The 10,265-nt window shown below is 61.9% G+C and overlaps 3 protein-coding genes across 3 annotated transcripts; all 3 read left to right on the top strand.

Moving 5' to 3' along the window:
* Window positions 1–228: 228 nt before the first annotated feature.
* UBTD1 (ubiquitin domain containing 1) lies at window positions 229–3,730 on the top strand (the record flags this gene model as incomplete). Its single annotated transcript, XM_079536052.1, has 3 exons — window positions 229–295; window positions 3,024–3,251; window positions 3,342–3,730. The coding sequence occupies 3 exons, from the start codon at window positions 229–231 to the stop codon at window positions 3,728–3,730; spliced, it is 684 nt and encodes a 227-aa protein (XP_079392178.1).
* A 1,251-nt stretch (window positions 3,731–4,981) lies between these two features.
* ANKRD2 (ankyrin repeat domain 2) lies at window positions 4,982–6,945 on the top strand (the record flags this gene model as incomplete). Its single annotated transcript, XM_079535733.1, has 9 exons — window positions 4,982–5,101; window positions 5,344–5,457; window positions 5,534–5,695; window positions 5,808–5,915; window positions 5,998–6,096; window positions 6,271–6,369; window positions 6,493–6,591; window positions 6,673–6,771; window positions 6,841–6,945. The coding sequence occupies 9 exons, from the start codon at window positions 4,982–4,984 to the stop codon at window positions 6,943–6,945; spliced, it is 1,005 nt and encodes a 334-aa protein (XP_079391859.1).
* An 844-nt stretch (window positions 6,946–7,789) lies between these two features.
* On the top strand, window positions 7,790–9,853 carry HOGA1 (4-hydroxy-2-oxoglutarate aldolase 1; the record flags this gene model as incomplete). Its single annotated transcript, XM_079535826.1, has 7 exons — window positions 7,790–7,997; window positions 8,299–8,427; window positions 8,501–8,628; window positions 8,735–8,869; window positions 9,032–9,128; window positions 9,241–9,374; window positions 9,704–9,853. The coding sequence occupies 7 exons, from the start codon at window positions 7,790–7,792 to the stop codon at window positions 9,851–9,853; spliced, it is 981 nt and encodes a 326-aa protein (XP_079391952.1).
* Window positions 9,854–10,265: the final 412 nt, after the last annotated feature.

The following is a 10,265-nucleotide window of genomic DNA, read 5'->3' as shown; positions in this document are numbered from 1 at the left end:
TCCCCGCGGAGCGGCGGCGGGGAGCCGTGGACGCGACGGGGCGGTCACATGCGCACCTGGGGAGGCGGGGCGCGGCGAGGGTTGGCTTTGGCTGTGGGGCGGCTCGGGCGTTCGGAGACGGGCGGTGCGGTTGCAAGACGCCGGGCCCCGCGGTCGAGTGCGGCGTGGAGCCGGGCCGGCCCCATGCCGAGCCGCCCGCGCCGCCGCCGCCGACGGTGAGCCCCCGCCATGGGCGGCTGCGTGGGGCGGCAGCGCCGGGAGCGGCCCTCCGCCGGGAGTCCCCGCAAGAGAGCAGGTGAGGGGCGCCGGGGGTCGTGGGGTGTCCGGTGGCGGCGTGTCCTGACGGGGAGCTGTCCGCCCAGCACCGGGAGGTGTTCTCTCCTCAGCGGCGCTCAGCCGCCGCCGTGCTCCGCTGCCTCCCGGTTCCCGGGTCAGCCCCGGGGCGCACCGCCTCTCTGCTTTGCTGGGGATTTCCCCACTCCTTCTCCGCGCGCCCCGTCGGGGCTGCGCCGTGCCGGGCTCCTGGGGCGAGCTGCGCGCATCTCCGGCGCGACACCGGAGTGCCACGGATACCTGTGCCGGAATTCGCTCGTCGTGCTTCGCCAGCCCTTCGTGTCCCCAGCGTGTCCCTATGTTGTCCCTGATGCGTTCCCACCACGGCACTCTTGGACCGGTCAAGGCGGGGGCAGCGCTGCCTCTGTTGTAATTCGCCCCGTTGCGCCTCAGCGTTCCCCAGTGGGCCCCGCCAAGCGCCGGGCAGGCGGCACGGTGAGTCACACCCTGCCCGCTGCACCCACACGGGGAGGAGCAGGAAGCACCGTGAGCGGGGACCCCACAGCCTGGGTCTCTCGCGGGACAAGTTTTCCCACAGGACATTGTCCACTGCTGGTGAGGAAGTCTGTGGGTACTGACTGGCACGGAACGGGCAGCGCTGCAGGATGCTCCTGGGAGGAGGGCTTGGATCCGGGTGCCCTGTGCTACTCGCTGTCGCTGTGTCCCCTCTGACACTCCTTTCTCTAGGAGTGCGACCTGAGGCTGTGGGCTCTGAACTGCTACAGCTCCTAGGTAATGTTCAGGGACATACAGGGGGTGACCCTGTGGGGTCCAGAGTGCTGGAAATTGTCTATCTGGAAGCAACCTTGATATGAGCTGAGCTGTGCAGGAGCAGGTAAGCCATGTTGGGCAGGCTGCCTGCAGGTCCCATTGGCTTGAGCGAGAGCACAGCTGGGCACCTCCTAACCCCCCACGCCCCCTGAGGGCATGGAGTTGCACAACGGGCCGGGAATAGAGCAACACAAGGTGATTAGAGACTGGGTCCAGGCTGGGTGGCAGCAATAAATAGAAGAGGCTTAGCTCCTGCCTACCTGGGCAGGGCTGCCAGTGGCACTGGGGCCACAGCCTGTCCCTGCTCCTACAGAGTGGGTTCCCTGCCACGCTGCATGCTTGGATGCCTGTCTGCAGCCCCTGGATCCCTCTTCCTTGCAGCCCTCTTCCCTTTCCTGGAAGTGGAACTGGGGCATGGTGATGGCTGGGAGCCATGCTGTCTGGCTGAGTCCATCCCTAACTCTGAGGGACCTCCTTTCCTGGCAGTGCTATCTGCTGTGCCATCCTGTGCCTGCTCCCAGCTGCCGCATGGGGCCACAAGCCCCACTCTCGGGCAATGAAGGTGACAGCAGCAGGATGAAGCTGTGGGACAGGAGACCTCCAGCACCCGCTAATCCCCATGTGCCCTTGTCTGGCTGATGCTGCAGAGAGAATGTCCTGCTCTCACTGAGACGGGGGCATTCCCCCAGCCACTATCTGTGGTGGCCCACTTGCTGCTGCTGTGATGCTGGTGGCTCCCTCCTCTGTGATCCTCACTGCATCCTTCAGGCTGGTGGTGTCCACTGTGCCCAGGGCAGGTGCTGTCTCTGACCTTGCTTTGCTCTGCCACACTGCAAATCCCTCCTGCCCAGCACCGTGACTGCTGAATTGGCAGTGCTGGCTGCAGCCAGCTGCTCTCACTGCTTGAGGATGTGGTGCAGGCAGGATGCTGCCTGCCTGACCCTGCTTGGGTGCTCAGTTCCCAGTTCTCAGGGTGGCTACATTCTGTGCCGTGGGCCATGTGTCACATCCAACCCCAGGAAAAGCCTTCTGGAGGATGTGACAGCCTGGAGCTGGCAGCAGTGGCTGTCTCCAGTGGTGGTTGCACAAGCAGGCAGGTGGCATCCCCCTGCCCAGCAGGTCCTGGTAGCACTCAGCATCCTTCCTGCCCTGTCAGACTCCACTCATTCTGTGCCCCTGCAGGCATGGTGCAGGCTGGCTGCCCCACAGAAAGCAGTGACAGGAAGGAGATGTTGACACTCTTTGTCCCCAGCCCAGCTGGGAGTGACAACAGCTCCTTCCTACCCCACGCTTCCGGCCTGCTGTGAGACTGGTGGCACGGGGCCATTCCCATGGGGCTGGTGTTTCACAGCTTGGTCACACAGGTGTCCCCTGCCACAGCATGGTGCTGCCAGCCCAGGGACAAGCTTTCTCTGCTGTGTGGCATGGCATCCAGCTGCAGTTGCCATGCAGGAGGCTGCTCACAGTGCTGTGGGGCTGCTGCAGAGTTGGCAGGGCTCAGTGTGGTACAGTGCTGCCACCTCCCACAGCATTGCCCTGGAGTGGGCAAAGGAAGGAGAAGTCATGCCCTCCTCCTTGCTGGGGCTGTAGCTCAGCCCCTATAATCCCTTTCCCTCTCTGCCACACCGACTTATTTCCTGGCTAATTCCCCAAGCTATAAATACTGCTGTGCCTCAAAGGCTCTGGGCCCTGCAGCCACCTCAGGCTGTCCCAGACTCCCCGTTTCCATAGCACAGGAGGGAACCCCCTGCACCCCACTGGAATGCTACTGCATTTCCCATGGCTGTGTTGGGATCTGTCCCTTGGATGCCTCTGTGCATGGTGTGGGGTAACCCTGATAGCCCGTGGGTCCCTTTGTTGTACTTTGCTTGCTGGGGGAAATGGGAGACCCCAGTTTGAGCCTCCCTCTGCCTCCCCAGGCCGCAATGAGCCCCTGAAGAAGGAGCGTCCCAAGTGGAAGAGTGACTACCCCATGACGGATGGGCAGCTGCGCAGCAAGCGGGACGAGTTCTGGGACACAGCACCTGCCTTCGAGGGCCGGAAGGAGATCTGGGATGCCCTGAAGGCTGCAGCCTACGCAGTGGAGGCCAACGACCACAGCCTGGCCCAGGCCATCCTGGACGGAGCCAGCATCACCCTGCCCCACGGTGAGGGGTGGTGGCGGGGGGGATGCAGGAGTGGGGGTCCCCATTTGGGGGTGCCTTGCAAGACTCCGTCGCTCACCCCGCTGTCCACAGGGTCGCTGACGGAGTGCTACGACGAACTGGGCAACCGCTACCAGCTGCCTGTGTACTGCCTGGCACCGCCCGTCAACCTGATCCTGGAGCGGGGCGAGGAGGAGGCGGCGGCTGAGCCGGCCGAGCCGCTCCCCAGTGCTCGGCGCGAGTTCGCCCTCAAGGTGCGCCTGTCCACCGGCAAGGACCTGCGGCTCAGCGCCAGCATGGCCGACACCATCGGGCAGCTGAAGAAGCAGCTGCAGGCGCAGGAGGGCATCGACCTGGCCTGGCAGCGATGGTTCTTCTCTGGCAAACTGCTCACTGACCGCACGCGGCTGCAGGAGACCAAGATCCAGAAGGATTTTGTGGTGCAAGTCATCGTCAACCAGCCACTGCCACCTAGGAACTGAGCTCCGGTGGGGGGCGGGGAGTCCCCTTCCCGCATCGAGGCCCGGTGGCACCTTGGGGATGTCCCATGCCGTGTCCCAGCTCTGCTGGGTTCATCGGGTCCCCTCCCCAGGGCTGTGGGCTGGAGACGTGGGTTCATTTGCTGTGGAAGGTGCGAGACCAAATGTGTGCCAGGGGGCCCTGCCGTGGGGCTGCCCCTTGGGGAGAGGCTGTGACCTGCCATCCGAGCTCCTGCTGCCTCTGGCCCAGGGGCTGCAGTACCGGGCGGAGATGTCTCCCCTCTGTACATAGTCTGTGTATTTATCAATAAAGCCTTTTCATCCTTCCTCCTTTCTGGGACTTGCTGGGGACTGTCCCCTGGCCCATGTGCCCATCTGACATCCGTTCCAGAATCACCTGGCAGGGACAGCTGGGCATGGGGGATGCCAGTGGTCTGAGCTCTGTTCCCCTTTTACAGCCCTGTGTGTCACCCCTGTACACCCCTCTCCCTCCCATCTCTGTGGCACTCATGGGATGCAGCACCCAAGCATGGCCCTGGGTCCTACACGTGCCCAGGAGTGTGATGTGTCCTCATCTGTCCCTCCTCTTTGATCCCAGGGGCTGGTGCCCAGCGTATTAACTGTCCCAGCACGAGGTGCGCTGCCCTCATCTTACAAATAGGGAAAGCAAAGCTTGGAGTGGCTGAGCAATTTTCCTGGCACTGGGAACAGCTGCAGTCTCTGTCTGCCGGCCGTGATGCCTGTGTGCATGCAGTAAGGAGACCAGGTGGCCATGGGGCTGTTCTGGATGCTCCGGACCTGAGGTCATCCTCCAAAGCAGCATGGAGCCGTCGCGAGCATCCTGACTGCCCAGGGTGGGTGGCATGTATTCAGGAACTACAGGGCTACTACATATCCTGGCACTGCTCCACCTAGGCTTTGGACCAGCTCTACAAGCCCTGCATGCCCCAGGTCCCTGTGCCCAGTACAGGGGTCCCAGGCAGCCAGGTGGGGAGGGGGCACAGGTTATTTTAAGAGCATGCAGGACATGAGCCAGAGGCACCAGAAAGCAGCAGGGTGAGCTCATGGCAAAGCTGCCCCAGTCATGTGGAGCAGGCACAGCTGTTGGTGCCCTTAGACAGTGGGACGGAGGGGCTGGAGGCATAAAGCCTCACCGCCAGCAGAGCTGCTGGGGCCAGGAACTCTGTGCCTGCAGTGAGGAGAAGAGGCTCTATCTTGCGAGGGCACCACAGTGGGGCTGAACACCAGGCAGACATGGAACTGGACGGGGAAAAAGGCAAGGAGCTTGAGGTGGAACAGATCACGGAGCTGGATGTAGAAAAAGCAAAGGAGCTCATTGACCAGAAGCTGGCGGAGGAAGAAGAGGAAGAGAAGGTGGGTTCTTGACTATCCTTGGGATAGTCATAATGGCACATTCAGCCAGAAGGCTGAGGGCTACTGCAGGTATTGAATTCCCAGCTGGAGACACTCTGACAGCTGGCTATTGAGCAGAGCAGGTGAGCAAGTGAGAGCCCAGGGGCTGCCAGGCATCCTGAAGACATGAGCAGTGCCCGGGGCTGGATGCTGGGCTGCTTGGTACCTACCTAGAGCTCTGCAGCCCCCCCATGTCTCCACAGAGGCTCAAAGGTGATGGCCCACGCGAGCCACTGGCCGTGGAGCGGATGAGCACACCAGAGCTGGAGGAGGAGAAACGCCAAGGCCCCCGGAACCGCGGCATTGAGGCTATCAAGGTGAGGGCTGTACAGGGGAGTGGGATGCAGCAGGACTCCCAGCTGGGGACCAACAATGTGCTGCATGTCCCCACAGGGCCAGGAGCGGGTGCGGAGAAGCTCGGTGGACCTGCGGCGGGAGATCATTGATGTGGGGAGCATTCAGCGGCTCATAGAGCTTCGCAAGCAGCGCCGCAAGCGCCGGGAGGAGCGGGCAGCCACCCCAGAGCCCACCCCACCGCCAGAGCCCCAGGAGATTGTATGTGCAGGGTGCGGGAAGGGGGCTGCAGCAGCTGGGGATCCCTCCTGGAGAAGCAGGGCATGGAGCCCCTGCTGTCCCCGTGCCCCAGCCCTGCCCCATCCTGCCCCAGGAGGGTCCCGTGGAGCCAGAGGACTTCCTGCGAGCCGCCGTGCAGGGCAAGATCCGCGTCATTGAGAAGTTTCTGGCGGATGGTGGCCCCCCAGACACGTGTGATGAGGTAGTGCGGTGCCCCTGGGATGAGGCTGCTCTGGGCCAGGGCATTAGAGCCAGCTGCCAAGACCATACCTCGGCCCCTCCAGTTCCACCGTACGGCCCTTCACCGCTCCTCGCTGGAGGGACACATGGACATCCTGCAGAAGCTGCTGGACAGTGGGGCCACTGTCGACTTCAGGGACCGGGTGAGGCTGAGTCCCTTCCTACACCTGAGCCACTGGGCATAATATGGAGTGGGGGGCCCCTAAGCAGAGCTGGGCTGTCCCCAGCCCAGTAGCGACCATGAGTCAAGCTCTGCCAGCTCGGCCGGGGGATTGGCTGGGTGGTGGCGCTGCTGAGACACGGCTCCGTGTGCCCAGCTGGACAGCACCGCCGTGCACTGGGCCTGCCGGGGGGGGAACCTGGACGCCGTGAAGCTGCTTCAGGATCGGGGGGCAGACCTCAACATGAAGGACAAGGTGAGGCTGGGCATGGGGAAACATCAGGAGCACGGGCAGGCCGTATGGAAACAGGGCTGTCCATATGCTGTGTTAGTGGGGAAAGGGTTCTGATCCATTCTGGTGTGTGCTCCTCCCACCCAGCTGCTCAGCACCCCTCTCCATGTGGCCACCCGCACTGGACACCTCGATATTGTGGAGCACCTCATCCACTGTGGGGTGGACATCAACTCCCCAGACAGGGTGAGTGCAACATCCAGGTGCTCTCTGTCCCCATGTCCTCTTGGGGATGCGGTGCACAGAGCCAGGCTGCATCTCTTGCAGGAAGGTGACACAGCACTGCACGATGCCACACGGCTCAGCCGCTACAAGATCATTAAAATGCTGATCCTGCATGGGGCTGACATGATGGCCAGGAACTTGGTGAGTGGCGTGAAATGTGCTTATGCTATTGTCTGCCACCCTGATCTCAACCTCTGTCCCCTTTCACAGGCTGGTAAGACTCCGACGGACCTGGTGCAGCAGTGGCAGGTAGACACACGCCAGGCACTGGAGACCAAGGAACAGCCACAAGAAGAGACTGAGGTCCCAGCATGATGGCATTGGGCAGGGACCAGCACTGGGCTTGGCTCCAAGGAACAAGATCCTGCTGAAACTCATCCGTGTCAATAAAACCAGCAAAGAGGAGAGTTTGGCTCTACTGGGGTGCACTGGGGCTGTGCCAGGGGAGCTGATGGGAGCAGGAGCTGGGTCATTGTGTTCTGTCTCCTAACACAGTGGTGTGGTGACACCATGGGGCTACCATGAGTGGTTTAGTGGGAGGGCTCCTTGTTGTGAGACACCCCAGCACTGTGTGCAGTGCTTCGCAATCCCACCTGGGCACACCTGTGGAGAAAAACTCCAATGAGGGATGTCCCTGAGCTGTGCTGTGCTGGCACTGGGGTCAGCTGGGAAGCAGCAGCCATTCCCTTGCCAGGCAGCCTGGGTGTCCAGGCTGGGTGGTGGCTTCTCTTTCATTGCTTGAGTCACCTGGAGAGGACACAGCAGCCACCCTGAAGGATGTGTCACTTCTGCTGAGCACCATGTCCGGTGCTCACTGCCCACAAATGTTGTCACTCACCTTTCTACAGGAGACCCTACAACAACACCTAGAGCACACGAACCCTGCTTATAGCCCTGGGACTCCCTGCAGTGCCCATTCCCCTCCTTAGCCCTACAAGTGCTGCATACCAGCTCTGAATGTGAAAACAAAGAGAACACACAGATGAAGTAGCTGGGGCTCATCCTGAGGAGTGTTGAACTCCTTCAGGATCCCAGAAGAGGAGAGCACTCACCCCTTGTCTCCCGCCCAGTGGGGCCGCAGCTCCCTCACGTGCCCTGTCAAACATTAACCCCTCTTGGCAAGGCAGGTGACAGAGGCTGACTGCAGGACACAGGCAGCATGGCGTTCAGCTCCCGCCTTGCCTCACCACTCCAGCCAGCCCTGGCAGCCCTGCGCCGGGGGCTCAGCACTCCTCTGGGGCCACAGCCCAAGCTCAACCTCAGGGGCATCTTCCCACCCCTCACCACCCCCTTCTCGCCCACGCAGGAAGTGGACTATGGCCAGCTGGAGGGGAACCTACGTCACTATGCCAGCATCCCCTTCCGAGGTAAGTGCTGCTGCCACCCAGGACCCCATCCAGCCTGTCCTTGAACGCCTCCAGGGATGGGGAACCCATAGGTCCTCTGGGCAGCCTGTCTCCACAGGAGAGGTGCTCCTGGCCTCTGAGCATCCATGCAGAGCTGCAAGCTCGTGCACCTACCCTTTGCCCCTATACTCATGATTGCACCCACACTGTGAATGCCGCAGCATAGGATGTCTCTGACTGCCCAGGATGTACGGTGGGAGGAGACGGGCTGCAGGAAGAAGCTACTGACAACAGGGATGCCCTCCCCATGCTTGCATTTCAGGGCTGGTGGTGCTGGGCTCCAGCGGGGAGTTCCCCCTGCTGGCACCCCGTGAGCGCCTGGAGCTGGTGAGTCGTGTACGCCGTGCTTTGCCCAGGGACCGCCTGCTGCTGGCAGGCTCAGGCTGCGAATGTGAGTGTGAGCTTGGGGAACAAAGGGGCCGTGTTCCCACGAGGTGTCCCTCACTTCGCTGCCACCTCTGCAGCCACGCGGGCCACCATCGAGCTGACGGGCAGCATGGCAGAGGCAGGGGCTGATGCTGCACTGGTCGTGACACCCTGCTACTACCGGGGAGCCATGAGCAGCACTGCGCTGGTGCGGCATTACACTGAGGTGAGCTGCGCCCGGTGCCCACAGGCAGCCCCAGCTGGGACAGCAGGATGGAGGACACACCCCATGCATCCCCACCCTGCCCTCAGCTTGACTCTGCTGCCCACAGGTGGCCGAGGCATCCCCGGTCCCCGTGGTGCTCTACAGTGTGCCTGCCAACACCGGTCTGGAGCTGCCACTGGAGGCTGTGCTCACCCTGGCTCAGCACCCCAACATCATCGGCATCAAGGACAGTGGTGGGGATGTGAGTGAGGCAGGATTTTCCTGGGAGGGGAAATCCAGGGCTGGCCCCACTTGCAATGTCACAGCCCTTCCCTGAACCCTAGAGGTTCCACAGGACCCCTGGGTTGCAGACCCTGGGAGGGGACAGGGTGATGCCCACCCCCTGGCATGTGTCTCTCCCCAGATCACTCGCATAGGGCTGATTGTCCACAAGACACAGCAGGAGGATTTCCAGGTGCTGTCAGGGTCAGCTGGCTTCCTTCTGGCGAGCTATGCCGTAGGTATGTGCTGCTGCTTTACCAGGGGCACAAGTTGCTGGCATGAGAGCACTGCAGGGGCAAAGGCTGGGTGCTGCACGCTGAGTTCACTGCCAACATACCTGCATGTCCCCAGGTGCTTCTGGGGGGATCTGTGCCCTCGCCAATGTCCTGGGGGCTCCTCTGTGCCAGCTGGAGCACCTGTGCCGCCAGGGCCACTGGCAGGAAGCCCGTGAGCTGCAGCAGCGACTCATTGAGCCCAATGCAGTGGTGAGTAGGCAGGACCCTGGGTGTTTTTGGGAAGCACAGGTGGGCTGGGGAGACGAAACAGTTGCAGGAACTGAGCCCAGGCTGGAAGAAGCAGGTGGGAAATGCCAGCTCTTCTGTGCCAGGAACAGCGCGTGCCTGGTGTAGGACACCTGCCTGACTGAGCATGAGTCTGGCAGGATATTTATAGGCAGTGACAGAGGAAGAGCTGCTTCTTCCCAGGGGCCCTGTCACACTGCAGGTTGGCTCCTGCTGTCCATCAGGGATTCTCCATTTGTGGGACCCAGCCCTGTCCCAGTGAATGCAGTGCGTTGCTGCACTGTTTCCTGCAGGTCACTCGCCGGTTTGGGATCCCAGGGCTGAAGAAGGCCATGGACTTGTTTGGCTACTACGGTGGTCCCTGCCGTGCACCCCTGGCACCACTAAGCCCAGCCCAGGTAGAGGAGCTGAGAGGCACCTTCAGCACCAATGGGTGGTTGTGAGCTCCTGAGCCATCCCTGCTGTGCAGGCAGCACCATCTGCCCCTGCTCCTTCCTGCGCCTGGAAACTGGGGACCACTGGGAGCTGAGGATGTGTTGGAGACAGTGGTATGTGGCCAGGAGGAAAACACTCATCTCACTCCTTCCTGCTGGACAGGGCTTGTGGAGGAAAAACCCAACACCTTAGTATGTCCCAGATTGGGCATGCACTGTCCATGCCAGACCCCTGCAAAACCCACTCTAGGCTCAGGCAGGAGCCCCCCATCCATGTGGGTACCTGCTTGAGGTACTACAGATTCCCACCATCCCTTGGGGTTTGGATGCCCCATGTTGACCCAGCCACCCTCCAGAGCACTATGAATAAACCTGCTGCCTCTCCTCTGCATCTGCTTTCGTGCCCGTGCAAGCAGCCTTC

This window comes from Tetrao urogallus (genome assembly GCF_951394365.1).
Source record: "Tetrao urogallus genome assembly, chromosome: 5".
NCBI classification, from domain to species: domain Eukaryota; kingdom Metazoa; phylum Chordata; class Aves; order Galliformes; family Phasianidae; genus Tetrao; species Tetrao urogallus.
Note: the sequence above shows the minus strand (reverse complement) of the source record. Positions and strands in the feature narration are given on the sequence as shown.